The 25,458-nt window shown below is 32.9% G+C and overlaps 2 protein-coding genes across 2 annotated transcripts; one reads left to right on the top strand and one right to left on the bottom strand.

Moving 5' to 3' along the window:
- Positions 1-1,399: 1,399 nt before the first annotated feature.
- Positions 1,400-14,647, bottom strand: LOC130644732 (protein broad-minded-like). The gene is made up of 7 exons (XM_057450453.1): positions 14,505-14,647; positions 7,917-10,145; positions 7,145-7,704; positions 5,751-5,966; positions 4,777-4,940; positions 4,078-4,291; positions 1,400-2,904 (listed from the first exon to the last, which is right to left on the bottom strand). The coding sequence occupies exons 2-7, from the start codon at positions 10,135-10,137 to the stop codon at positions 2,461-2,463; spliced, it is 3,819 nt and encodes a 1,272-aa protein (XP_057306436.1). The 5' UTR covers positions 10,138-10,145; positions 14,505-14,647; the 3' UTR covers positions 1,400-2,460.
- Positions 14,612-21,863, top strand: LOC130644733 (protein RCC2-like). Its single transcript, XM_057450454.1, has 2 exons — positions 14,612-14,766; positions 19,962-21,863. Exon 2 carries the CDS (start codon positions 19,965-19,967, stop codon positions 21,378-21,380), a length of 1,416 nt encoding a protein of 471 aa, XP_057306437.1. The 5' UTR covers positions 14,612-14,766; positions 19,962-19,964; the 3' UTR covers positions 21,381-21,863.
- The last annotated feature ends 3,595 nt before the right edge of the window (positions 21,864-25,458 follow it).

Genomic DNA, 25,458 nt, shown 5'->3' with positions numbered 1-25,458 from the left:
ATTTTAGTTTCTTTTAAAGTGTTTTTTTTATCAAATAAAAAATGTGTAAACCCTCGCGCAGCTTTCGCCATTAACTCTTTTATATGAAACACGTTGCAGGTTTTGCTAAAAATTATATCAAAAACGAACTCAGCCTGAATTCGTTAAATTAATGTGAATCTAGAGTTTCCTCAGGGAAAATTATTAAGGAGAACCGCTTTTTTCTCCTTTCCATATGTTTTCCACTAACCTCGAGATTATCTGTTTCCCCCGACGAATAAATATTCATACCTACACTGAAATCTGACCCGAATTTTCGTGTTAAAATATCTCTTTCTGTGACTTTTGGAAAGAACACAAACAAGAAGATTTAAGGATAAAAAGGTAAAGAACAAGATTTCCAACCACAGTTGAAAGTTAGTAGCTATAAGAAGAAGCAAAAATAAGGTGTTGCTAAATATATTCTTTTATTCAAAAATCATCCTTTTTTTTTGAGCCTCATGATTCGTAAAAAATTAACACTAATACTTCAGTCAAAACAGTTATAAAATGTGATGACATTTAAACGCAGTTGAATAAATGAGAAAAATCCTTATATCCAAAAAACACAATGTCGGCAAATTTGTCAGTACTCACTAGCTTTGAAAACCATCTCATAGCAGCACTTGAAATCAAAATTTAGGCTGGGAGATTGGTTAATTGCCAAGCATAAATTCAGATACAGCAATAAACACAAAAAAATTTAAGCAAAGATTAAAAAAAGGGAGCTCTTGAATATTGCTTCATCTTTTTTACCCATTTTTTTTTTTTTTTTTTTTAGGTGGTAACTTTTTGCCATGTTTGGTTCCTAAGCTTACAGACGCAAGGGTAAAGCAAAAAAAAACTAATAAACTAAAAAACACGTGCAAATTTTTATTGGAGATATTCATATTTCAGGGTTTTCAAAGTTATTATCTGGAGGATGAGTATTCAAGGGCTCGCCTAGTTTCACTCAAAATTTTCAAAGGTTTCAATGGCACATACCCTGAACGAAGCCTTATAGTAACGATTTAATTTAAGCTAGGAAAGAAAGAAAACCCTCCCTTTCTTACCACTATTACTGGCTCGACTTTTGAAAGCAAGTGTTTTTGTTAGAAAATTAAAAAAATTCGGCCTTTTCTGTCACCCTACAATCACTCTATTTAATGGCGTTACTATTTCCCGCCAAAAAAATATTTAAAATCAGCATCTTGAGTGGCTTTTTTAAACTGTTTTTCGCCCCCAGACCTTTACCCTTTCTTACTACTACTGAAAAGTTTCGACAGCACAAGAATCATTGTGTTCACGAGAATTTGCCTCTAAAAAATTTTTGAGGACAATGCAGGGTGACCACTAATAAAATGAGAAGAAAAGTAAGGATATTAAGGAGAATTAAGGAGACAAATTGACATTTTTTAAGGATATTTAATTCTCCATCTTTAATGTTACATAGTACGTTCTATGACAAGACAATTATATATATTATACCCTGAAAGATATATAGGATTTCAGGTAACAAAGAAATATGTCTTATTTCACTGGTGATGAACAATCCATGAACACATTTCCAAAAAACTTACGATCAGAAGAATTAAGAAATAAGGAGAAATTAAGGAGAATAGCTAAAATTTCAATTTTTTTAAGTATATGTAAGTACTTTTAAGGAGATTTTCTTTCTTTGAGGTAATTTAAGGAGGAGTGGTCACCCTGCAATGCTGTCTACAAGATGTCGATTTTTGAACTCTTATCGCATGGCATATTCACGTCGAGATCACTCACCCTCTCAAAAACCAAAAAAGCTTAATTGTTTAAAATGCTATATTTACAAAATCCAAATAAATTATATATACAATTTTACAAAAAAAAAGTTAACAAAAAGAATAAAGATGCAACTTCATTTTCAGGCCTTCTTGATTACAAATTAAATACGCCCTAAAAAGGAGGTTGATAAAGATAAACCAAAAAATATGACAATAATGATTCAGTTTTACACAAATGTTTACGAAATTTCTTTCTTTATGAGAATAATTGTGTAAATCTTTATTTCTGAACCATAGAGGAGTCAAATGATCTCAAATATCCTCTATCCCAAAATCCCCACCTCCAAAACACCCTTTGGACCCGTTTTGTAACTTTGAAGTTAAACTTTTCCCATCTACAACATATTTCCGGTCCCTGGCGGGTTTCAGATAAAGAGAGTTCAATGTATTCAATTTAAATAATTTGTAAGTTTAAACTTTCACGACACCGCCATCTTTGTTCGGAAATTTAAGTCTTGTTCAAAGAGAATAAGCAATTATAAAAACTGAATAGAGCTTGCAAAAAACCTACTGCTTCATTAACAAACGTGCGACCTCCTGTTCTTTGTGGCTTTCTTATTGACAGTTTAAATAAGAAGGCCAAGCCACTTAAACGGTTTTTACGGAACAAGGTTTTTACGGTTAAGTTTTTACGTGGTTAAAATTATTTAAGTTTTGCAGTAATTTGGTTATCAGTATACATTGACCTTATAACATTTAAAACCAAACTTCGGTACTTCAGTTCCAACTCCTTCATGAATTCCACGTGTTGGTGCACACAAAAATCTTTGATGGGCGTTGTCTTTAAATGAACCAACAACTCATCTCTTTGAGTGTAATACAATATATCCTTCTCCATGTGTTTCAAGATGGCTACCGTGAAATATAACTGGTAATCAATATCAAGTAATATGCATGCGCAGATGTAAAAAACAATTTCGCTCCAGTCGAGGTAATTCAGAAAACATTGTCTGAGCCAATGCTGACAAATTTGTGAGAGCGGACAACCGAATAGTCTGAAAGCGGCGAACACACGTGGTAGCTCTTTTTCCACGATCAACTCAATGTAGTGGCAACTAGTTGAAAAGATCGGATGAATATAGGTACCCTAAAAAATAAGATATACATTTTTCTTGAAATTTCTTCATATGTCATACCTTAAAATTGCTTTCCAGTAAGTCCTGTAGATTTATAACCTTACTTTCTTAATTTTGTAGTAGTTAGAACTACCTAAATAGCCATAACTTCAGCCTCTTTTTTCTTAAAATCTAATTTCTTATAAAAAAGCATGCTTACAAAAAAGTGAGTCACTTTAAATACAAACACGTGCTCAATGTTCCTGTTTTAAGTGTTAATATATTTACTTGAACACAGCCTAAAGCCTTCAACTAGCTATAATTTTATTCTCGAATTTTATTTACTTCTTTTTGCATAAAATAAAAAAAAAGAAAAATCAGGAAAGACCAGATTTTGGGATTCTTTAATATATTTGAAAAAAAAAATATTTTAGCCATATTGCAATATACTTATCAAATTTAACTCGCAACTTAAAAGTTCAATATACTTGTTTGTGAAGAAAATATTCGACGAAACAGCTGCACAAAATTTACAAAAGAAAAACGCGTTTCATTCATTCTCACTATCGGGAGGTTGTTTTTACTTATCAAAATTACACGTGCCTTATAAATTGATGAAAGTTTTACGAAAAAAAGATGACTGAAATTAATTGTTTTTATTGTTGGAAAATACGAATTCTTTTTTAGAAGAATCATACATTTTTGCTTGAACCTCGTGATTTTTAAAAAATCGATATTTCGATCCTTAAATAATTCTCATATTTGAATCTCAAATAAAACTGAAAAATGTGTCCATTTCTGTAACACTCGAATCTTAAAAACCTGATCGATTTCAATAATTACTATAAAATAATACTTATTAGGAATGTATAACAAAAATACATATTAAAAGAATATGGTGGCTCAAATTTTGTCAAAAAGACACGATTTTTATTGCGATTTTCGCTAAACTTTGCAAAATTAAGTCGCAAAATTTAATAGACTATTTAAATTCGCGAAATTTTTACCCACGAAATTAGCTACTTCTCATTGTCCCTTTTCGCGAAATTAAATAAGCCCAAATGTACCATAGGACCACAACGCAAAGGAAAGTTTTTAATTTACGAAATTTTGCACTCGCGAATTTTATGTTAAATAAACGTGTATTATAAAAACGATACCCGAATCTGGAAAGATATATAAAAAAAGACTGTTAATTTACTTACGGAAACGTCAGTTTTATATGGCCGTAGAAACATGTAGTGATAAGTGAGTTTACTCAGAAAGTGTGAAGCAGATATTTTCGTGTTGCTGAACAGGAGAAACACAATAGCAGCAAACCAATCAAAACCATTAAAGTCTGACGATGTCTTGTCGAACCTCAAATCTTCAATTAAGTTTCTTAAAGCTTCGACAGATTCTGTTTTTGAATGAAGCAATCTAAACGAAAGAACATTGACCCTTTTGAGATGTCTTTTTGTTTCATTTTTCCCGTTAAAAGGTCGACGTTACAAAGCTGCCACAGAGAGCATCTTTGTCATTTTCTTGGAAAATTTATTTTATGAATTCCAGGAGTTTTTCAGCATTAATAAATTGAAGATACCTTTTTTTTATCATGCCTTCGAACAAAAAACCAATATAAGAACTCCCCATGATTTTGCAGACGGACTTAAAATTGAGAATAAGGTAATATTTCTGAATACATAAAAATATTGAAAGTAAGGACATTTTAAGTATTTTTCACAAATGGTAACAAATTCACGACTGTGTCAAGCATGTAAACGTTCACTTAAAAAGCTGAATAAACAAAAAAAAAAGCGCAGTAGTAAGCTGGCACAAATTCTAGAAAATTGCATTGGAAACCCTTGTTCAAATAAATCTTCTACATAATATGTTTAAAAAAAATTGACAAACATTGACATTACCTTAAATGCAGGCCATAACGTACGATCATATCAATTGCAACCTCGCTACCTTCATCCAGCTTCCGTTTCATCGCATTAGTTGGTGTTTGTTTGTTTACCTTAAGCTTGTTTACTTGTCTATCCACAACAAGGTTTAAGAGCTCAGGTAAATATTCATTTGTCATCTACAGTACAAGGTAAAAAGTGAAAAGTTACGTAAGAAACATGTCAATTTACCAGTTCGCTTAATAATAAGTAAATTTTAGTCACCACCAACTTTCCGGGGGAGGGAGGATTCCTGGAAAATTAACGATCACAACTAACAAAAATAAACTAGTCGGTGGGCGGTGGAAAAATCAACGGGTCGACCATCCTTTTTATACCGCATTGCGTGCGTCTTACTACTTGCGGTACCATTTCGGGTGACAGACGACAGACGTATACGGGTATTATAATATAGACTAGTCGTTAGCCCGTGGAAAAATCCACGGGGTCGCCCGTCCTTTATATATCACATTTCGTGTTTCCGTTACGGGACGCGGTAACCCTTTTGAACACACAGACAAACTACGACTATTATAATAGAGATAATTTGCATTGTTTCTACATAATCCAAACTTTCAAATTTTCCAATCCTCGAAGACACTAAGAGTTGCCACCTAAAAAGATTTAGGGCCGCATTCTTTTTAATCAAAGGGGTACTAAAGCCATATTTTTTATAAAAAGGGATCGTTTATATTAGACTGGCGCTCAATTAGGAGGGACGCTAAATCATTTATGGCAGTACCGCCTTGCTTGAAGAATAATAATTTATGATGCCGAAAAATGCATGAAATACTTGGGAGGAGAAATGACTTTAGCAAATTATTGGTTAAGATGATTTATTTCTTCTTAGCTTAAAAGTAAAATAAGAATATATTTTTGTTTAAAAAAAAATTATTGCAATCGAGATGATTATCAACATTGAAATCCAATAACAGCATAACAAATGGTACCTTTAATTCGTTGCTTTTAACCTTTAAAATAAAGAATTCTTTGATAGGATCTAAACCTTCAGTGCCACCATCTTGATTTTTGACGTCATCAAGTAACTGTTTGAATTTTATATTAACTTGTTTTTGATCGACAGATGATTTTAATTGTTTTGACATGTACATGTTTGGTACTGGATAGGACGAAAATAAGGTCCATGAGTATGGGGACATTTTGTCCTAAAAACGAGAATATAGTGATGTGTGCAGTCTTTGGACACACAAGTTATATTAAAAAAGAAGATAAATCTATTTATTCTGAAACCATCTGTTAATTGATATAACATGGTTACATCAATTAATAAATGGTTTTTGGTCATTATAAAAAGTTCGGTAAATTCACCAGAAAAAAGTTTAGATAAAGCTAGAAAATTTTGATGTTATTCCAAATATTTTGACTAAAAAAACAATAATGTTTAAAAGCTTACAGGTCGCATATATAAAACAGGGTAAAGAAGGAGGTCTTTAGTGAGGTTTTTTTGGTGAGATTATCTATAATCTGTAGCTATATACCAGTTAGTAGATCTTTATTTTCACAACAAAAAACAAACATTGCCAAAGCAATTAGACAGGAAGGAGAGAGTTAGAAAATGTTTCTGTGACTTTTTAAACATTTACATAATTCTTTTAATTTTCTTTGACTTTTTACTCGGATATGATATGAAATTCTATAGCTTTTCTAGTTTCTTCAGTATTTTCAGGTTAGTGGTCACCCTATTATTTAACTTTACAATGCGTAGCTGTGGCTTCTGGCTACATAAAGGCTTTCCAGGTTGCATTAAATTTTTTTTTTTTGGTTGCCTGAAAAATTGTCCTTCTCATAATCATCGTGTACTTAATGCTACATAACCCAATCACATTATTTTTAAAATCTATATAATTGACTGACAGTTTAGAGCTTGTTATTTTGCAATTTGGAAATACCCCACTACTACTAAATTTTATTAATTCTTTATCAGAATGACTAACATATTTATAACAAATTAAGCCTTTCTATCTTTCAGTTGTAAAAAACAATTGAATAATTTCATAAGACATGCAGGGTCTTTAGTAGATAAAAATTTGGTTAAGTTTTTGTCTTTGTAAAATGCTTATTTTGTCAAAAAATATTAAAGAGATCATGATCAAACTCGAACTTAGCTTCGGACCTTTAAAATATTTGTCCTCAACATCTGAAACACTACATACTTCCTATAAGATTAGTCAAATTTCTCTTTCTGTAAGATTTAAAAATTTTTATTCTAACCTATTTTCGATTCTAATCACCGGTCGCTACCTAGTCTAGCCTAAAAATAAATCAGCCCACTCCTTCCCCCCAAAAAAAATTATATATTTATATCATATATTTTTACAAATACCTGTGTAACATTCTCAGGTGGTACCAGTCTTTCGTTGGCTCCACCCAGCAGGTTCACCTGAACAAGTATTTGATTCCTTTTCAAAGAACACTGATCAATGATGAAGACTTTTTTATTCCCTTCAATGCTCATCTGCATTGACAGTAAGGCTTCTTGGAAGTGATAGTTTGTTTCCAACATGATCATTGAATCAAGAGAAGCTGTGAGACAGTGGAGAACATTTAAAGCAAAAAAATGACTTTGATCAGGGTGATACAACAACGTCTTCTTCTCAGTGGTGTGTATTAAAACAAGATACTCAATAAATTCTGAGAAGTTCACAATACCATCTGGTTGTAATTTACTTCGTTTCTCGCCATCACTGGATGCATAAGATGGTTTACTACATAAAAGTTGAACAGCTTCAAAGGATGACAACAACTCAATCATTCGTGAAAACAACTTCTTTGACACAAGATTAGTTAGATCTTCAGGAGTATCAGATAATACAGTTTTGGTGTAATCGTTAGAATAACCTTCTAAGTGATGCCAAGCTTCTTGTAGAAGGTCAGTAGTGTAGCCTAGGAATACAATAAAGCCAATGTTTTATTTAAATTATATAGAACAATAACATATAGTGAAATATAAACCTTTTGTCTTTTAAAATCATTGTAATTTAATTTAGCAAAAGACTATGATTAATTCTAGAAACACATTTTGTGTATGTTTTTGGCCCCGGTTCTTACATGAACATTAGAAAAAAAGAAAAATTAAAAAAAACAAGGGGGCTCACCAGTTTTTTCGAGTGCCAATAAACCAGGAATGGTGGCAGCAATTTGGTTAAGCAAGACAGCATACTTTAATTTTTCAACCTTTTCAACATATTCTTTCAGATGGTATTTATTATACATATACAGAACACAGTCATTCAATCCGCCTGCCTTGGTGACAAGCTCAACTCCTTTTGGTGTCATCGTAAGACTTAATAGATTATCTAACAACGCTTGTTCTAACTTTATGGCATATTTATAAGCAGCATACTCCGCATTTGAGAAGGATCTATCAATACCTGTTACAGATTTGTCATTTTGTTCGTCCTCAATGTATGATTCATGAAATTTATTTAACAGAACCTGTGCTTTGCCTTGCTTTTCAAAAAAACATACAAACATCTTCTCAATCAGGTCGTACTGCTGTAAAATAAGTAATCCATCATGCTTAGTGCAAATTTCACAGCATAGAGAAAAAAAAGAACGTACAGTGTTTTCAGACACTGTATCAATCATCTCCAATGTGAGCACTTTGCTTAAGGCTTTTCCAACAACATGTATTATTGCATTTATATTACTAAATATCTCTGTTGTATTAGAGTACATAAGGTGTAGTCTGCCAGTTTCAGTTGAAGCCATAATGGTTAAAATCTCCGCAATGATATTAATAAGAGAATTGTTGGTGTTTGTGGGATTATCAATCAATTGTTGAAATGGTGAAACCAATGAGTTATAAATATCATCATCACTTAATAATTGACATGTTGATTTCCCACTGTTAGCAAGCGAACGAAAAATGTCAACAATGAGAAACACAGGGTGAAATAATGATCTGGTTTCATTTAAAGAATTTAAAGGATAGGTTTTCAACGTTTTAAGAAATGCGAGAAGTATCTGTTTATTATTTGTATTAGCATCGTTTGTTGGAAAGGCTGAAAATAATTGTTGTCCGTCTTTATAGAGAATTAACCTACCCAAAATACTAAGTGAATTTAAAAAATACAAGAAAGTAATATCATCACGTGTGTAACTAACATAATCTTCTTCTTCAAACAACTTTTCACTGTCGTTTGCACTATATAAAAGTTTAGAAAAGTCCAAGCAACATTGAACTGGTTTAACTAAAAACTCTTTCTTTGCTGATAAACATTTAAAAATTTTAGATCGACCATAAAAACCATGCATCCAATATTTAAACCATATGGCTTGTGGGTCTAGCAATGATAAAAAATGAAGAGGACTCATAAGATTTTTCCCAACAGTGCTTGATATTGGTGTAGGAGAAATCTCTAACAGCTGAAACAGTGATTCTGTCATCTCTTCTACGTATTTATCAGAATAACGCAACCAGTAATTGGGCAGTTCCTTTTGTATTTGATTCAGCAGTCTAAATTTTCTAAGCAATAATATGTTTCGTCGATCTCCCAGATCTAACCCTGTGTGTATAGATATCATATGAGATGTGTCATCATTGAAATATTCAAATAAATTTTCAATTAAAATCAAAAAATATTCATGAACAACATGACTACTTCCACTAACAAACAAACGTGAAATAAACGTTAAAGCTTGCAAATTGATCTCCTCTTCGTTATCATCTAATGCAAGCATTAATCCTTTACGTGTTGCCTTCCACGCATCACTTGCAACTAAATCAGTCTGTGGTACTTGCTGTAATACACTAAGTGCACTTATGCGTGTTGCCAAAGAATTGGAAGGGTCTATGTCTTTCGCAAGACTTTTGTATTTATTAGGTGCCATAAACATATAATCAACTCCATCTGATAAAGAACACATTGACTCATCATTATAATAAAAATTGTTCTTTGTATCTGACCTTGGCATTTCAGAAAAGTCAAATGTATCAGAACTCAAATGCATAGCTATATCTTCTGCAGCCATTTTGATTGATTCTGTAATTTGATTTGAGACTGACAGAAATTGCTTGGATTGGACAATATTTTCACTGATGTCGGACACAAGAATATTATCACTGTTATGATGTTGCTTATCAACTAGTTTTTGGATTAGAGGGCCAACTTCTTTCTCTAAGCTGTCTTTTATTTGGTTTATAAAACTGTAGCGATGAAAATTAACATCTGAAGCTTCCAAATTAGAAAGAAGTTCTAATATTTGAGTTGATGATAGATCACGGATTTGTGGTTCTAGTGTATCTAAAAACTCTTGCAAATTGAGAATCCATGAATCATAAATATCGTCTTGGTCTGATTCAGGACTAGCCATTATAATATCTAAGGGAAAATAAAATAAAATAAAATACTGAATATATAAATAATAAATAAATATGTGCTGTGTTAAAAGAGTGGTGTAAAGAAAGTTAAGATTGAGAGAGTCGCTATACCAGTAGATGCTCAATCATCGTGTTTGGGGTTCATGATTTAAGACGTCCCCCACTTTTCTACCGCAAAATGAATGCGCAACAAAAATAACCTCGGAGCCCGAATCGCAGACGTAGCATTCTTTGCATGTGCGTTTTACATTGCACACGTTACTTGATTTACATGTGCGAATCATCGCACACCTACTCAAATATTCCTGAAGAAGACTGCTAGAAGTGCAGTCTCAAAAATACATTGTCATGTATGCCTTCACAAAGCATATAGTTATTAGACCTTTTATGTATTTTCATAAAAATTACGACACGTTTTATTTTTAACATGTTTCGACTTTACCAAAGTCATCTTCAGAATATTATACAAAAGTTGATACATACACTCTTTATACAAAAATTTTTTCGAAAGTTATTTAAATATTTCCCAAAAGTACAATTTTATATGAATTATACACAAGCTAATCCATATTGACAAATAATATTAGATAAACTAACAAAAGTTAGTTAAATAAAATTTATATACACAATTTGTTTAAGACAATTAAATATTTCCCAAAAGTACAATTTTTAATTTTATTAAATGAATTTACACATGCTAAATCAATATCTAAGTAACAAAAACGATATTGAACAAGCGGCTAATACAAAACATAAAATTAAACGGATAAATTGATGATGCAATGCTTAACTTGTTTATTGAGGTCTGGTTTCAACCAAGAAATATGCATACCCTCTTTGAGTTTCCTCTGCCAATCAGTGTCTGCATAATCCAAAATAGAAAAACAATTTTCGTTACATAGTAATTTACAGTTAAGATTTGACTGCATATGCTTAAATATTTGTGAGTTTTTATCAGTTTTCAAATGTTCTTTAACTCTACTAGAAATGTGCCTGGTGGTTTCACCCACATAGCTAGCATTACAAATAGCACAAACAAATTTATACACAAGTCCAGATTTAAAAGATTCAGGAACTCTGTCCTTGCAAGAAAAATAATCTTTAATTTTACACGACTTAAAAACGAGGCACACATTGATTTCTTTACACATCTTATTGACAAGTTGTCAGCTGTCAGTACAGAGACAACTAATGTATTAGAAAAGAGGTATTTTAAATTGCCTTTATTGGCAAGTACTCTAATACTGCCAAAGAAAAAGTCAATCAACTTGTGTATATAAATTTTATTTAACTAACTTTTGTTAGTTTATCTAATATTATTTTGTCAATATGGATTAGCTTGTGTATAATTCATATAAAATTGTACTTTTGGGAAATATTTAAATAACTTTCGAAAAAATTTTTGTATAAAGAGTGTATGTATCAACTTTTGTATAATATTCTGAAGATGACTTTGGTAAAGTCGAAACATGTTAAAAATAAAACGTGTCGTAATTTTTATGAAAATACTCTGCAATCTTGTGTTGCTACGAAGTTTTGGAAATATAACCTTTTATGTAACGTTTACATTAAATATTAAAGCAATCTGCAATTTTTTCCTTTTGGAGGTGGAGGGGAAAAAAGGACTTATTTGTATATGTCAATATAAGGTCACTGTTATAAAAAAGTCTAAACATTACGATATTTTGCTATAAAATTGGGAAAAAATTTTTCTTGTGGATCCTTAACATCGCTGTGTTTTGTTTAGCCTTGAAAAGCTTAAAACTTAAAAAAATTTTCATGTAAATCTGTAACATTTTTGTTCACGTTGTTTTTTTGTTTTAGTAAAAATCTGTCTTATACAGTTCAAACATCATTGTATTTCATAATCACCATGACCATCATTCTCTGCTTAATGTCTGTTTTCCATTTGCACAAGGTATATTGACCTTCTTCCAATCTAATCTAGACTGTGTTTAGCTTAAGAGTATTGCAGCTTTTCTGGAGAAGTTTTTACTTTTATTGACTCAACATCATATTTTAAGGCTGTCTGGTCTTGTTTTGTAAAATTATATGAGGTTCCAAAACATGCCAAATCCGAAGCAACTTTGAATTTCATGAATCGTAACATAATGTGAGGTTTAGGTGTGATAGATAAATAGATGTGCATATTTTACATGGCTAGGCTCACAAATATTGAGGGATATACCTGTCTATTTTTTCCAGGAGGGGCCATGGTTTAGATGGAGAGTCCTAGAGTATTTAATGCTCATTTTGAGCTACGCAGACCCAATTAGGCCCTGTGCTCTACTAGACAACTTCAGGCAACATCTAATGGCCCACAAAGTGAGCCATGTGCCCAATTTCCCTCACATGGCTTGGGTTAACCCGGGGCTATGGTAACATTCACTCACCAATGTTGAATCACCGTCAAGAGGAATTGAACCGTGTCTAATCTACTTATCAGGATAACAACACCAATTTTATCAATACAATTAGCTTCTTAGCTCATGTGAACTCTTTTTTGTCTTTCAAACTGGTGTTAAACATCTACTTAACCATTCTTATATAATTTCTTTCTATCAATATTTTCCTGCTTTAATGCCCATGTCTCACTATCATTCACAACATGACACTTTTTATAAAACCTAGCTTTTACCTCAATCAACAAGACTCTGCTAGCCAACAAAGGAGGTAACCCTCTAAACTTTTTTCAAGCAAAACATATACCCTACAAGAATACTTATTGCAACACCCTGTTTACTATCCAACATATCACAAGTCTCTCTAACAAGTTGCTGTTATATAACTTAAAGCTGGAGAAAAAATCTTTGTTGTCTATGTTCTCACCTTTGCAACGCTAACATATACAAACTGAATGTCAGTTCTGGACCTTCCTGCAATACCACTGTTCTTCTTATTACCTAATGCTAAGTCTAACAAAAAAAACTAACCAACCTCTTTCCTGTAAACTTCACAGGGTAACCTTCGAGCTGCTAGGTCATACTTGGCTTTAATGCCACACTCAAGCCTACCTTTTCTAATATTTCATTACAAAATAATTTAAAAATATTCAACACTGCTTTAATAACCCTTTGTAGGATCTACAAATCTTAAAAATAAGTGATAACTTGATTTTCTACCAGCTAATTTAAACCCTGTAAGGACTAAATTTCTCGCTCACATTTTTGCAGCAAGCAAAAAGATGCAGATGCCGGTGAAGTCTTTTTCTGTCAATTTTTTTAAATAAAGGTATATAAACTGAAAGTGTAATTTTTATCATAAGAAAATCCAATTGCTAAATTTTCAAAATTCACAAAATCTTTACAAAATCATGTTACACTTAAAGGTCACCTCCAGTGGTAAACAAGTTAAGTTTATATAAAAGAACTTATAGTACAGTACTGGAATCAGGATACCTAACATCGTTGACTGTGCACCATGCGCAATATGCATGATCCACGATGCTGTCCATAATGACAAAATGTTTAAGTGCTGTGAACATCGCGATCTATCGCAATCTACTGCAATCCTTAAATCGCCCTAACGAAATTACTCTTGTGACTTTATGGCTCTTTACTAGATTAAATAACAATTACATAATCAGTTGTCAAAATATGTCCAGAAATAAATATTAAATAATTCAAAATAAAAAATAATGTTTGTTAAAATCAAGTTATGTCTGACTCTTACCCAAGTTACATCTGACATTCTGACAGGTGTAAATAAAAAAAACAACGGAGATCTTAGAAAGCAAAAACATTGTCATAGATCCTTTAAAAATCAAAAAAAGGGATTGGAAAGACAAAGACACACATATTTGATAGCCTTAATGTAAGTTGTTGCAGACAAAAAGGTCAAGATTAAGAGAGTTGCTAGTTTAGAAAGCTTTTCGTTTTCTTATGTTTGAGGTTCATTCACAAGATTAAAGGTTTTTCCCCCTTACCTTCATGACGAAAACATTAATCATTTTCGCTAAGAAATATGCATACTCACTGTTTTAAAAAATCTTTAATGTGTTTTGCACTCCAGAAGAGAAAAAGCATTACTGACTACTACTGAACTTCAATTTGCACACTAATCACTCGTCATTTGGGTGACAAGTATATAATTTAGTGAACTAAACTCATCATTTTTTCCTTTTTGTTAGTCTTGATGAGAAAAGGGATAGAGAGAAAGTAAACAAAAATGCAAAGCGACAGGTAGCTAGAGCTAGCTAGCTAGCACCTATCTCCTTTTATCTGTGGCAAGCAGTTTTTATCCCGTTAACCAACCTGATTTTACTTGATGGCATTCCTATACCCACCCACAAACTCTAATATAAATCAGACGATAAAGAATTTTATTGGTATGCAATAAATCGAAAAAATAATAATCAAACCTTGAGTTTGTCAATCACTTTTGAATAGAATGCTTGCAGACGCCATATTGTTTTGTTTTCAGGTTGCTTGGGGTCGACTTAAAAAATTGTACGGCAGAGGAAAGTATGGTGGAGAGCTTAGGACAGTGCGGCCATGTACAAAAAAAACCTTTCATGTTCGCGCAAGAGAAGGATTGGGGTTGGCGGGAAAGTGTTTATTGTGATTGTTTTGTGGGCTGTACATTTGTTTTGTCTTCCTGGAAAACATTAAAAACAAACTCAGGTGATTCTTTAGTTATTCGGTAATAAATATTCAATTTTCAGCTTTTAGACCAGTAGCAGTTTTAAAAATGTGTGAGCTTGTTTTCTCACTTGTAGTCATCCTTCTAAACAAGAAGCGCCCGGTGTTTTCTTTATCGGCCTGTGTGTGAGCTAGCTCTCTGGAAAAAAATCCTTTACTAGATTTGTTTTTTTCACTACTTTCATCTCTCTTTGAGTATTTGTGCCAGTCAGTTAAAGTTGCTATTTTTGACTTGATTTCTTCAATCATTGCAGTTTGTTGTTTATATATTTTGCCTCTACAACAGTAGTAGCTATAGCTATACCTGCACAGACGAAAAACCAAACATTACGCTTAAACTCTTCTATTCTGTTTTGTTCCTAGCTAAATTTCAAATTAAAGTGACAAAATGTACCAGGTCATTCTAGAATAATAGACCATTTCGGAGATTATGCGCCATTATGGATTTTCAAAGCCCGGTGGTGCAAGTTGAACTTGAACCCTATATGCCATAGTAGAAAACTCTCTTAAACACACACAAAAAGAAACGAGTTTTGTATACACTCTTGCATATTTAGGTCTTTGTAATTTTTTATCTAAGTAACAGGGGATAACCCAGACAACATTTATTTAAGCGTATTGTTTGATCTATTAATGAATTATAAATAGCAATTAAATACATGTGTAGGACGTAGGGATACTGAGTGTGTTTTATTATTATTTTTGACTCCTATTTAATACATTAAAAATTTAACGCTAAAGTGGATATTGAAACTTTAACATATTTTTACGATCGAATTATGCCTCTTACAATGTATGAAGATTTTTTAGAACTTAGTGTGAGGCAGCTGACTCACTTCTCATGGACTGAGTAATAGTTGAGTTAATCACCAGAGCCTTTTCTGCAATGGAACCTATTATGCCAATAATTCAAACAAGCTTCACAGTGTAATTTATTTATTTATCATAAATATTTACACTTTAGTAATAAATTACTGCTATAATTGCATGTCCTGATAAAGAAACCAATGAAGACATACATATATATAACAAAACATCATGTAAAATATACATTGTGACTGAAACAAATATAACATAGAAAAACAAAAAATCGAATACCACTTTAGTCTAGTAAACTAAACTCATCATTTTCCCTTTTTGATATTTTTCAATAAGGGAAGCGTGCAAAAAAATTATAGGGCAAGAGCAAAAGCAGGGAAGAAAGTCAGGTATTCTTTCTAATGCCACTCTTGAAAGACTCAAAGATAGGAGTGTTTAAGTAGACGGATCAAGGGACAAACGTACAGATTAGTGTATAATTATCACCAAAAGACTCTATTCCTAAAATCTGCGACTGAACCTGTTACTGTATCTCTATGGGCAGTGTATTAAAAATTTTTACACCCATTAGGCCACCATCAAAAATATGTTGTGTTCGCGTCCTGAAGACCCCGCAAAAATGAGTCGGGCTGACGGTTGGGCGTATTTTTCCCCAGGATTTTCAGATCGGAGAAAGCAAATTTGTTCCCAGGGCAAAGGCACCACTCGACATTGGTTGTAGACCATTTTTCGCCGCCCTCTAAACTGTCAGTAGCCACAAGAGTGCCCTAAAGGAATTAATTTTTACCGAAATTAATTTTCGGGAGTTTTTGTCAAATTTGCATAAATTAGTTGTGGTGGAAAAAAATTTCTTTATTAAAAAAATATCTTGCGAAATTTTTTCCTGGTATTTTTCCGACTTACCGACTCGGGTTTTTATTGCCAAAAGTGAGTCGGTCGGAGGACGCGAACATAACATATTTTTGATGACGGCCTTATAGAGAAGAAGCCAGATTATTTTGCGAGCTTAAGTTTCACTTTAGGAATATATAACATTGTAGAGTTTTGACAAGTATTTTGACAATGGATTATAACTCTAGATCTTCACAAATATTACAACCTAAACATTTCTTTACAATGCACAAAGCAGCTACACAATTTTAAATGTCTAAATATAACATGAAATTACCTTTAACCAAGCATTAATTACTAATTACAGCCTTATAGCTAGCTACAGTACAGTGTCCTAAAAGCATTTTTGGGAGACCTCTATCTATCTAGCTAGTTTAAAGGTTTTAAGGATTCCTTTATTGTACAAAAAGAAATTAAAAGGACAAATAAGTCCCTAATAAAAGTATTTTTCAAAATATATATTATAAATTTAGTATCACAAAGATAAAAACAGATAACAAAAAGCAAAACTGTTCTGCCGCAAGCACGTTCGTAAGGCAAAAGACTGAATAAAACGTGAAGTCCAAAGTTCAACTTGCACCACCGAGTTCCGCAAATTCATAATGCCGCATAATCTCAGAAGTGGTCTATTCTAGGGCCTTTTTAGTAAATTAAGGTAATATAATGATTGAATAAACAAGTGAAACAATTATTTGTGGAGCTAATATGCACAACTACCTTATTTGTACTAATTTTATCATATTAGATTTCGCACAATAGTGATATGAACATATTTCACTATGTTATAATAATCTTTACAAGCTATAAAAGTTTTATCTTATGAGTTTATCTAAACGTTGCCTAAGATAAACTCATAAGATATGTTATTATGTTTGAAATTATATACGAATCGAGTAGAAGAATAGATTAACTTGTAGGTTTTTCTTAATTTCGCTTAAGAATGATTAAATGAAATGATAACACTAGTTTGAAAAAATATCTATATTATAATACCTGTATACGTCTGTCTGTTTGTCTGTCACTCAAAATGGTACCGAGAAGCACGCATTGCGGTATAAAAAGGACGGGCGAACCCCATTTTTTCGACGGGCTAACGACTAGTATATATATATTAGGCAAAAGCTTTTCGATAAAAAACCATCAATGCTATAGATGTTACCTCTACATAACATCTATAGCATATAATATATATTTAAAACTGTTGTTATTATTTCATTTCATAATGGCTAATTTTAACAATATGATTAAATTCTTTTAGGTGTTTTTGTCTTGCAATCGTTTCGGAATGGACGGCTTTATGACATCATGTCATCAAAAAACTTTTAAACCCTTATATCTCATTACTGTTCATCAAAAGCACATGATTATATACATTTTCTTAATCAGCGTTTAAGCTCTACACAATAGAGGCAACGTGAAAACAAGATCCTATTTTTTTTTGGATGAATTGCTGACATCCACAAAATTCAAATAATGCTTTTTTCATTTTTATCCTGCCCCAGTAGATTTTTTCCCGGACTTTATCGACTAGTCACAGGAATAATTCAAGCAAGTTCAGTTGTTATTGACTAAAAAGCAGAGACTTTTCAAAGCGCTCATATAAATAGCGTTTTCGATGAGTTAACACCCTCATTATTTTATTACCTATACATTCATATTAGTTTTATTATTAGCTATACATTTATATACAAAAGTAAATAAGAAAGTATAAACATTCTCTCAAACCTACTTTAATGACACAAATAAATTTGACTTAATTATTTGAGCTATCAGAAGATATAGCATTTGATTCGTTTTGATTTTAGAATATATATGCTCTGTTACTGCTCCCCTGTTTTGTGGTGACTGGTACATCTGGAAAAAAGCTAAATTTCTACAAGTTATGTTTCTACCTGACAGAACATAATCTTAGTCTATTCCTAGCCTAATTAGCGAATCCAAAGACTTTATAGACATATAATTTAATAAAATTTAATATAACACAACTTTAAAAAATTGTTGTATTATAACCAAGGCAACACAACATATCCTTGTAATGTTTACAAAGTTCTGTGTATGCGAGCACATCCTGACATGCAAGAATAGAAGGACCGCATCAGGCAAACTAGATATTCACCTAAATTTATAGATATGCATGTTTTTAGGGCACCCAAGTACTATAAAATGATGTTGCACTTATGTATATAGCTAAAAAAGTTGGTTCACAAAGTTTTTTATTTTTTTTACAAAACTCATTTCTTATGCTGCATAAATTATGATGACATTTAAATAATAGCTAATTTTGACATTTTCTGTCATCAGTAATTTATGACCTGTTAAGTAATGTGCATTCAAACTTTATCAATGCATAGATATTTAACGGTGAATTGATTAACGCAATTTTTTTCCCAATTGCTCCCAGGCCTCTGAATCTGCATGTCTGACATAAATTAGTCACTTTTTGCCATCTTAGTTTTGGAATTTATTCAATTTTTGCAGACTAATTGACAGATCTATCAAAAAATTAAAATTATAAAAAATTATATAAAAAATTATTGGAGAACTCACAATGTCTCCTACATAAAAAAGGGCCTTGCAAAACGGTATAAATTGAGAAACCAAATTTTATTCAACTCTTTTTTTTTTTTAGAAAATTCACAAAATTTATTATTCGAACATTGAGATGAGTAAAACTTGGTTTTGTATGCCCTACAATTAGATTTCAAAAAGTATGAATTTATCTCATTAAAAGATTGAGTGGACTATTTTTGCAGGTAAAAGTACACCTGCATTAAAAGAGGATGTCTACGCTTTTGGTGTCTGATATACACTCCATTGCCATGAAATTTTGAAAATACCTTCTAATACTCCTAAGCTTGCTAGAACTTATACTTTTTTGGATCAACTCGTTATTTTTTCTGATTTTTACTTATCAATAAATCCTAAAAAGTAACATTCTGGGATTTTTGAAAAAATCGTAATGGTGCCATTTTGGGCAATAACAAAAAAAACAATTAGGCCTAAATATAGAGTTTTTCAAGTTTTTTTCAAAAAATTATTATTATTATTATTTTTACTACGAGTGGTCCAAAATTTTAGTACAGGTTACTATCAACAAATTTCATTTTTTTCGTATACAGAAAAAATCTGATTGCTGGGCAATTGACCTAGAATGGCCCGAAATTATAGCTAAAATGGGTTTTTTTAGCATCCTTTTCTCTGGATTTGTTCATTAGATTCTTTTTATTTTTTGTACAAAGTTGCACATCAATAAATGCTAGAAAATGAGATTTTGGTTTTTCAATAATAACAGCGGCAACAGGTCTTAACTACTCAAAATTAACAATAAATAAGATTTTCATGTTTGTCTTAAGATTCCATTGTTTATGCTCACGTTTGATATTTGCGTTTGACCATTCAGATGTAAATTATTTCTTATTAATCTGGGTGTATTTTAATGAAAATAATAACACTTATAATGTACTTAGGTCATGTCAGAAGCTAATGGTACAAAAAGGCAGCTTGAAGATGGAAAAGAAAACGAGAATAAAAAAAGGAAAACCGAAGAAAAAGAAGCTGGTGTGTTGCTGTTCTCCGGCCTCACTAATTACGAGGAAAGAAATGATAACAAGCTGACTAAAAGCCCTAGTATTAAATGGTCGCCTCATCGCTTTGAAACGTTGGAGGGCGTAAGAATCCGTGACGTTTCTTCTGGTCCTGTGTCTTACTTCTTTTTAGCGATTTCTGACAGCGGTCAAGTATATGGTTGGGGTTTAAACCAAAAAGGACAGCTTGGAATGGACGATTACAAAATGAGGCGGAATCCAACGCTGATCGAATCGTTGACTGGGCATAATGTGATTGCTGTTGCTACTGGCAAACAACATAGTCTGTTTTTAACTGACGAAGGGCAGGTATTTGCCTGTGGGGATAATAAGTCAGGACAATGTGGCATTGGAAATAAGAAAGAAACTGTCAGTTCACCAACTCGGATTGATTATTCTGGAACAAAAATCACCAAGATTGCATGCGGGGCGGATTTTAGTCTCATACTTAACGAAGATGGTGAAGTGTACTCCTTTGGTCACCCTGAATACGGACAGTTAGGATTGGGAAGCGAAAACAAGGAAATAGCGGCTCGAAAAGAAGTTTATCATTGTGAATACTCACCAATGTTGATTTCTTCGTACATCGAATTTGATGCTGATACTAATGAATTAATTGGGCACGGTCAGCCTAAGATTACCGCGATAGCTTGTGGAGTAAATCATAGTTGCGCTATAGATGATCAACAAAGGTTGTTCACGTGGGGATTCGGTGGATATGGACGGTTAGGACACAATAGCACAAGAAATGAACTAGTTCCGAGACTAATGAAATGTTGGTATCGTATAACTGGACGAGCTGATGGTGGTGTGACGAATGTGTATTGTGGTGGTCAGTTCACCATGGTACAAACTGTTGCACAGAAATGCACCTTGATGTTTGGGCAATTCCGAATAATATCTGAAGCAAATATGTATCCTAAATTTTTGAGTGATTTACAAGGCTGGAACGTGCGACATGTTGTGTGTAATCAGCAAGGGTATATTACATGTGCCGATGACGCAGTTATTGCGTCTCAACCTAGCCCCGCGTACGGTACACTGGCACTAGGGGAGACGAAGAAGTCTTCAGCAGCTCCGAGTATTGTAACTACATTAAAAGATGTTTACTGCCATCGTGTTGGTATAGGATACATGCATTCGTTATATATTGCAAGAGATGAAAGCAAGAAAGATAAGACTGCAATTGAGAAATTTCCCACAATGAAGCTGGATGACGATGAAAAACCTCCTGTAGTAGAGGAAAAAAAGAAGACAAAGAAGAAGCAGGGGAAAAAGAAGAAGCAGGGGAAAAAGAAGTGAAATATTCGTTTGGGCCAAGATAAAACTTTTTCAGTTTTATTGCTTGAAATTTTTCCAATTCCTTGCAAAATTCCTTATTTATTTTTTTCGCTATGAGAAAGGATTATAACGCAAGGCTTGTATATTTATCCAGGATTGTCAGTGGATACAAAAAATTGTTCAGATACGTTTTCAATAATACCAATATACTTAGGAATATGCTTTAATATACTTGATAAGTATTTTGGATTATGTGCAGCTTCTGAACATAATTTGATTTCCTACAATTGCAATCTATCTATACTATTCATTTATATGTGTTGCTTTTGTCAATTGGTGCTTTTAAATCTTGAATTCAGGATTACAACTAATATTAGGAAATACCAAAGACTCTCATCTCAGGTATACTGCTGCTGTCATCCTGTTATGGTATGTTTTGTAGTGCAAATAGGGTTGTACATAGTGTATATATGTTTGCTTATTAGACATAAAACTTTGACCGGATATTGTTTATTCATGTTACCTTCGATGACGCGTTCTTTTGATGACCCGGCCTGCCCTGTATTTAAACTATTTTCGGTACTTTTTCAAGCGAAAACACATTTTTGAAAAATGATTTTTCTACGGATTATATAAATGAATCAAAATGCTTATAACAAGACATGCGAGTTCTATTTGAGCATGACTAACTACAGTGGACTCCCCATAACTCGAACTCTCACAGGAAATTAGAAATAGTTCGAGTTATGGAGCGGTTCGAGTGATTGAGAGTTTGGAAATTTTGCTTATCCTTTATACATAAGCCCTTTTACTCATGAGAATGAGAACTTCAAAACAAGAATATTTGTAAACACACCAATTGACATTTGAACGGCGCGTTCGAATGATCTAAGGGGCCGAACACACGTAAAAAATATTCGAATCAGAAAAAACTCTGAAATTCTTCAATTTTCAGATTGTTAGAGTTACGAAGAGCGAAAATAGCCTTATTCGCTATGGACAACCTCGTCCTCAGGTTTTCTTGCTTTTTGACATCGAAGCTGGCAGTAGTCAAGTATGCGCTGGAGGCTTTAACATCAGGTATCACACCCTGAGGACGAGGATGTGCTATCAAGACACGAATCGTGCAAAATTAAGTAAATTTAATGTGCTGACGACAGCATAAATTACTTCGCACTCTGCTGCTTGGATACATTCCGACCCCATCACTAATTCCAGCTAACGCAACCGCAGAATAAGAATTTGTTTCTTAAATTTTTTTTTTGCGGGAAATCTCCGTTACAAACACGCCTGTTTTTATCAGTAACATGAGGCTAAAATTTCATAACATAGCAAAAAGCCAGTCTTATACAATCAATGTTTTTTTTCAATTTTATTTTTTTTAAATACCTAAAAGTTATAAAAAATCCAATCACACTCATTTCCAGCAAATCTTTCTTTATAAAAAGGATGCTAGACTCTTATGTAAAGGCGGAAGTTCACTTTGTTCGCAAAGCACGACGTACTTAGCGCTGTGCGGTCGTTCAAGCGACACAATGTCCACTGAAAACAGAAATGCGCGAACAGATTCAAAATGGCGGCGATGATTTTGACTTAAAAACGTTTAGCGCGTGCAAAAGCGCTCCTAAATATCGCGCAATAATGAGCGCTTTAATGCGTGCGCCTTGAACCGACGTGCTAAAAGATTAAAGTGGACTTTCGGCTTATTCGTGATAGAAAGAAATCCTGGGATCAAAGTTGTTAATAATGGGTAACTTCACCTGCGATATAGAAACAACAGCTAAGCAACGGCGTTGACTCCATTTAACAATAGCTCAACTGTACCCGACAGTGTCGTAGCGTAATATCTTTGTAATATAAAGTGATACACTGTAATACTTAGTAATATGCGGTAACACTTTGTAGTATTCGGAATGCACTAAAGTACTTTGTAGTATACTGTAATACCTTGTAATATTAAGGAATACACTGTAATACTTTGTAGTACTCGGTAATACACTCCCGTTTTTTATTATTATTTAGAATATCGGACAGGCATTTCAGATTAAAAAACAGGACAATTGTTAAAAACAATACAAAAGTAAGAATAACAACCAGCTTGGTTAGGATTTTGGTACTCTTATGAAAAAAACGTGTAATTGGATGTCTGTTTATGAGCGTTTAGCAGAATAACCAAGGATTTAAATTCGCTTCCTTTTTAAAGGGGGAAGAAGTCCCAAGGGCATCATTAACATTGCCGTACGTCCTCACCAAATACGCACTCTCTATATAACAATCTCTAAAACAAAGGAAAATGCGTTGTATCAAGAGATGTAATTTTTTTAGAAAGATCGAAAGGAGGTAGAGAGATAGCATCAGATCGATAATCGCCCACATGCGATATGTCCTTGGTGGGAAGTCCTTGGGATGCTAATATGGAGGTCCTCTAAATCTAAAGCGTTGTTTTCGACCAGCTTACGTATTTGAAAAAAAGAGAAAGAAATAAACGAAACAACACGAAACATTATCTGAAAATCATCTCACGGCATTTGCGTCACTGAATTTTTTTTTAAATTTAGTAGAGTGAAAATTAGGACTGTATCTTTATACAAAATCAGTCATTACACGTACGTGTAAATTCAACCAGACCACTTAAAAAAACTTGCCTTTTAACGAGAGGACATAAAAGGCGAAGAAAATTTTTAGAACAAAAGATAGATTTTTGCATCACCGACAAACCCTAGCCACACACATTGTTACAATAACAAGAGAATTTTTAAAATGGCTGCAAAATATGCATGTAATTTTATAGTTGCCCTAGAAATTAATAACCTCGTCACCAGGGGTTCTTGCTTTTTTGACATCGTGGCCGGTGGCGAAGTTAGCCGTCAAGTGAGAGCTGGCGGATTTGACATCTGGCAACAAACCCTGGAGACGAGGAAGATCAATTCACCATCTAGATGCAAAACTGTTACAAGGGATGGATTTTCCTATTTAAGCAGCAACCAAACAAAAATAGGCCACATTATTCTCAGTTTCAAGAAATAGATAAAAAAAACATTCAACATACCATTTAACATTATGTTGCGACATGATAAATTACAAATTGCATCATTATCAAATTGCTCTCGTCATTAACATTCTAAATTCGTAGTAGCGAGGTCCGCACCCATTGGCTGTAGGTATAGCAACAGTCACAAAGCAATTCCATCTTGTGTGTTCCTATATTGTGTTGTTATGAGTCAAACTTTGCAAGTTTCTTTTTTGTGACGTCACAAAGACGGTTATCAGATAAATAAACAAAATTGATGATGAAAAACAAGTGGGCAGAAAAGGAAATGCATTTAATAGGACTTCAAATGCCCTTTTATCTTTAATAATAATATTTTTAATGATGGATATTTAGGATATGCACCCAATTTCTCGACAGATTTTGGTCCGCGAATATAACTTTCTTCTATGACTTGCTTTTTTTTATTTTTAAGAAAATAACACTATGTCTCTTATACTCTCGAAAATATAAAAGCAATTAGCACTCTCATTTTGAGTAACTTATTACATAGCTTACCGTTTTTTTTAAATTTTAGCAGTGGCTGGATGTGCTTATTTTTAACACTTTGTCAACCTCAAATGACATTTTTGTGTCTTTTCAAAACAGCTGCGGAATAAGTATTTAATTTATTTCTAATTTTGGAAAGAATTTAGGCTGAGTGTTATTAATATGTTAATTTTCGACAAAATCTTAGCCTCATCGTTTTTGTAAACTTAGTTCTTATCTGCAAAGAAAAACTCAAACAAAACAACAACAACAACATGAAAGAACAAATATGGGTATGCCCCAGGCTGCACCAAAATTGTGGCACTAAAATAGTTATCTTACAAAGAAGTATATATACTTTAAATCGCGAAAATTCATTTCGAAAAAAAAATCCTCGTAATTCCTAGCTACCTTAATGTTTACTTTCCCTTGCACGTTTGGTAAAATTAAAAAAAAAAATTAGGGGGCCATCAGGCAAGTCTGAACTCAGCACCTGTACCTTCAACACTGCATCAGTTATTTGTCACATATGCAAACAAGTAATATAACGCAGGCTATATTAAAAGGTTTACTGTATATACA

Source organism: Hydractinia symbiolongicarpus, chromosome 5 (genome assembly GCF_029227915.1).
Source record: "Hydractinia symbiolongicarpus strain clone_291-10 chromosome 5, HSymV2.1, whole genome shotgun sequence".
Classification (NCBI taxonomy): Eukaryota; Metazoa; Cnidaria; class Hydrozoa; order Anthoathecata; family Hydractiniidae; genus Hydractinia; species Hydractinia symbiolongicarpus.
This window is presented reverse-complemented; position numbering and strand designations above follow the sequence as displayed.

Excerpts from the sequence above, each read along its gene's own strand:
- LOC130644733 (XM_057450454.1), top strand. The coding sequence starts at position 19,965 with ATGTCAGAAGCTAATGGTACAAAAAGGCAGCTTGAAGATGGAAAAGAA.
- LOC130644732 (XM_057450453.1), bottom strand. The coding sequence starts at position 10,137 with ATGGCTAGTCCTGAATCAGACCAAGACGATATTTATGATTCATGGATT. Across the intron at positions 5,967-7,144 it reads CACCTGAGAATGTTACACAG|GACAAAATGTCCCCATACTC; the intron begins GTATTTGTAAAA and ends TCTCGTTTTTAG. Across the intron at positions 4,941-5,750 it reads TTAAAAGCAACGAATTAAAG|ATGACAAATGAATATTTACC; the intron begins GTACCATTTGTT and ends CTTGTACTGTAG.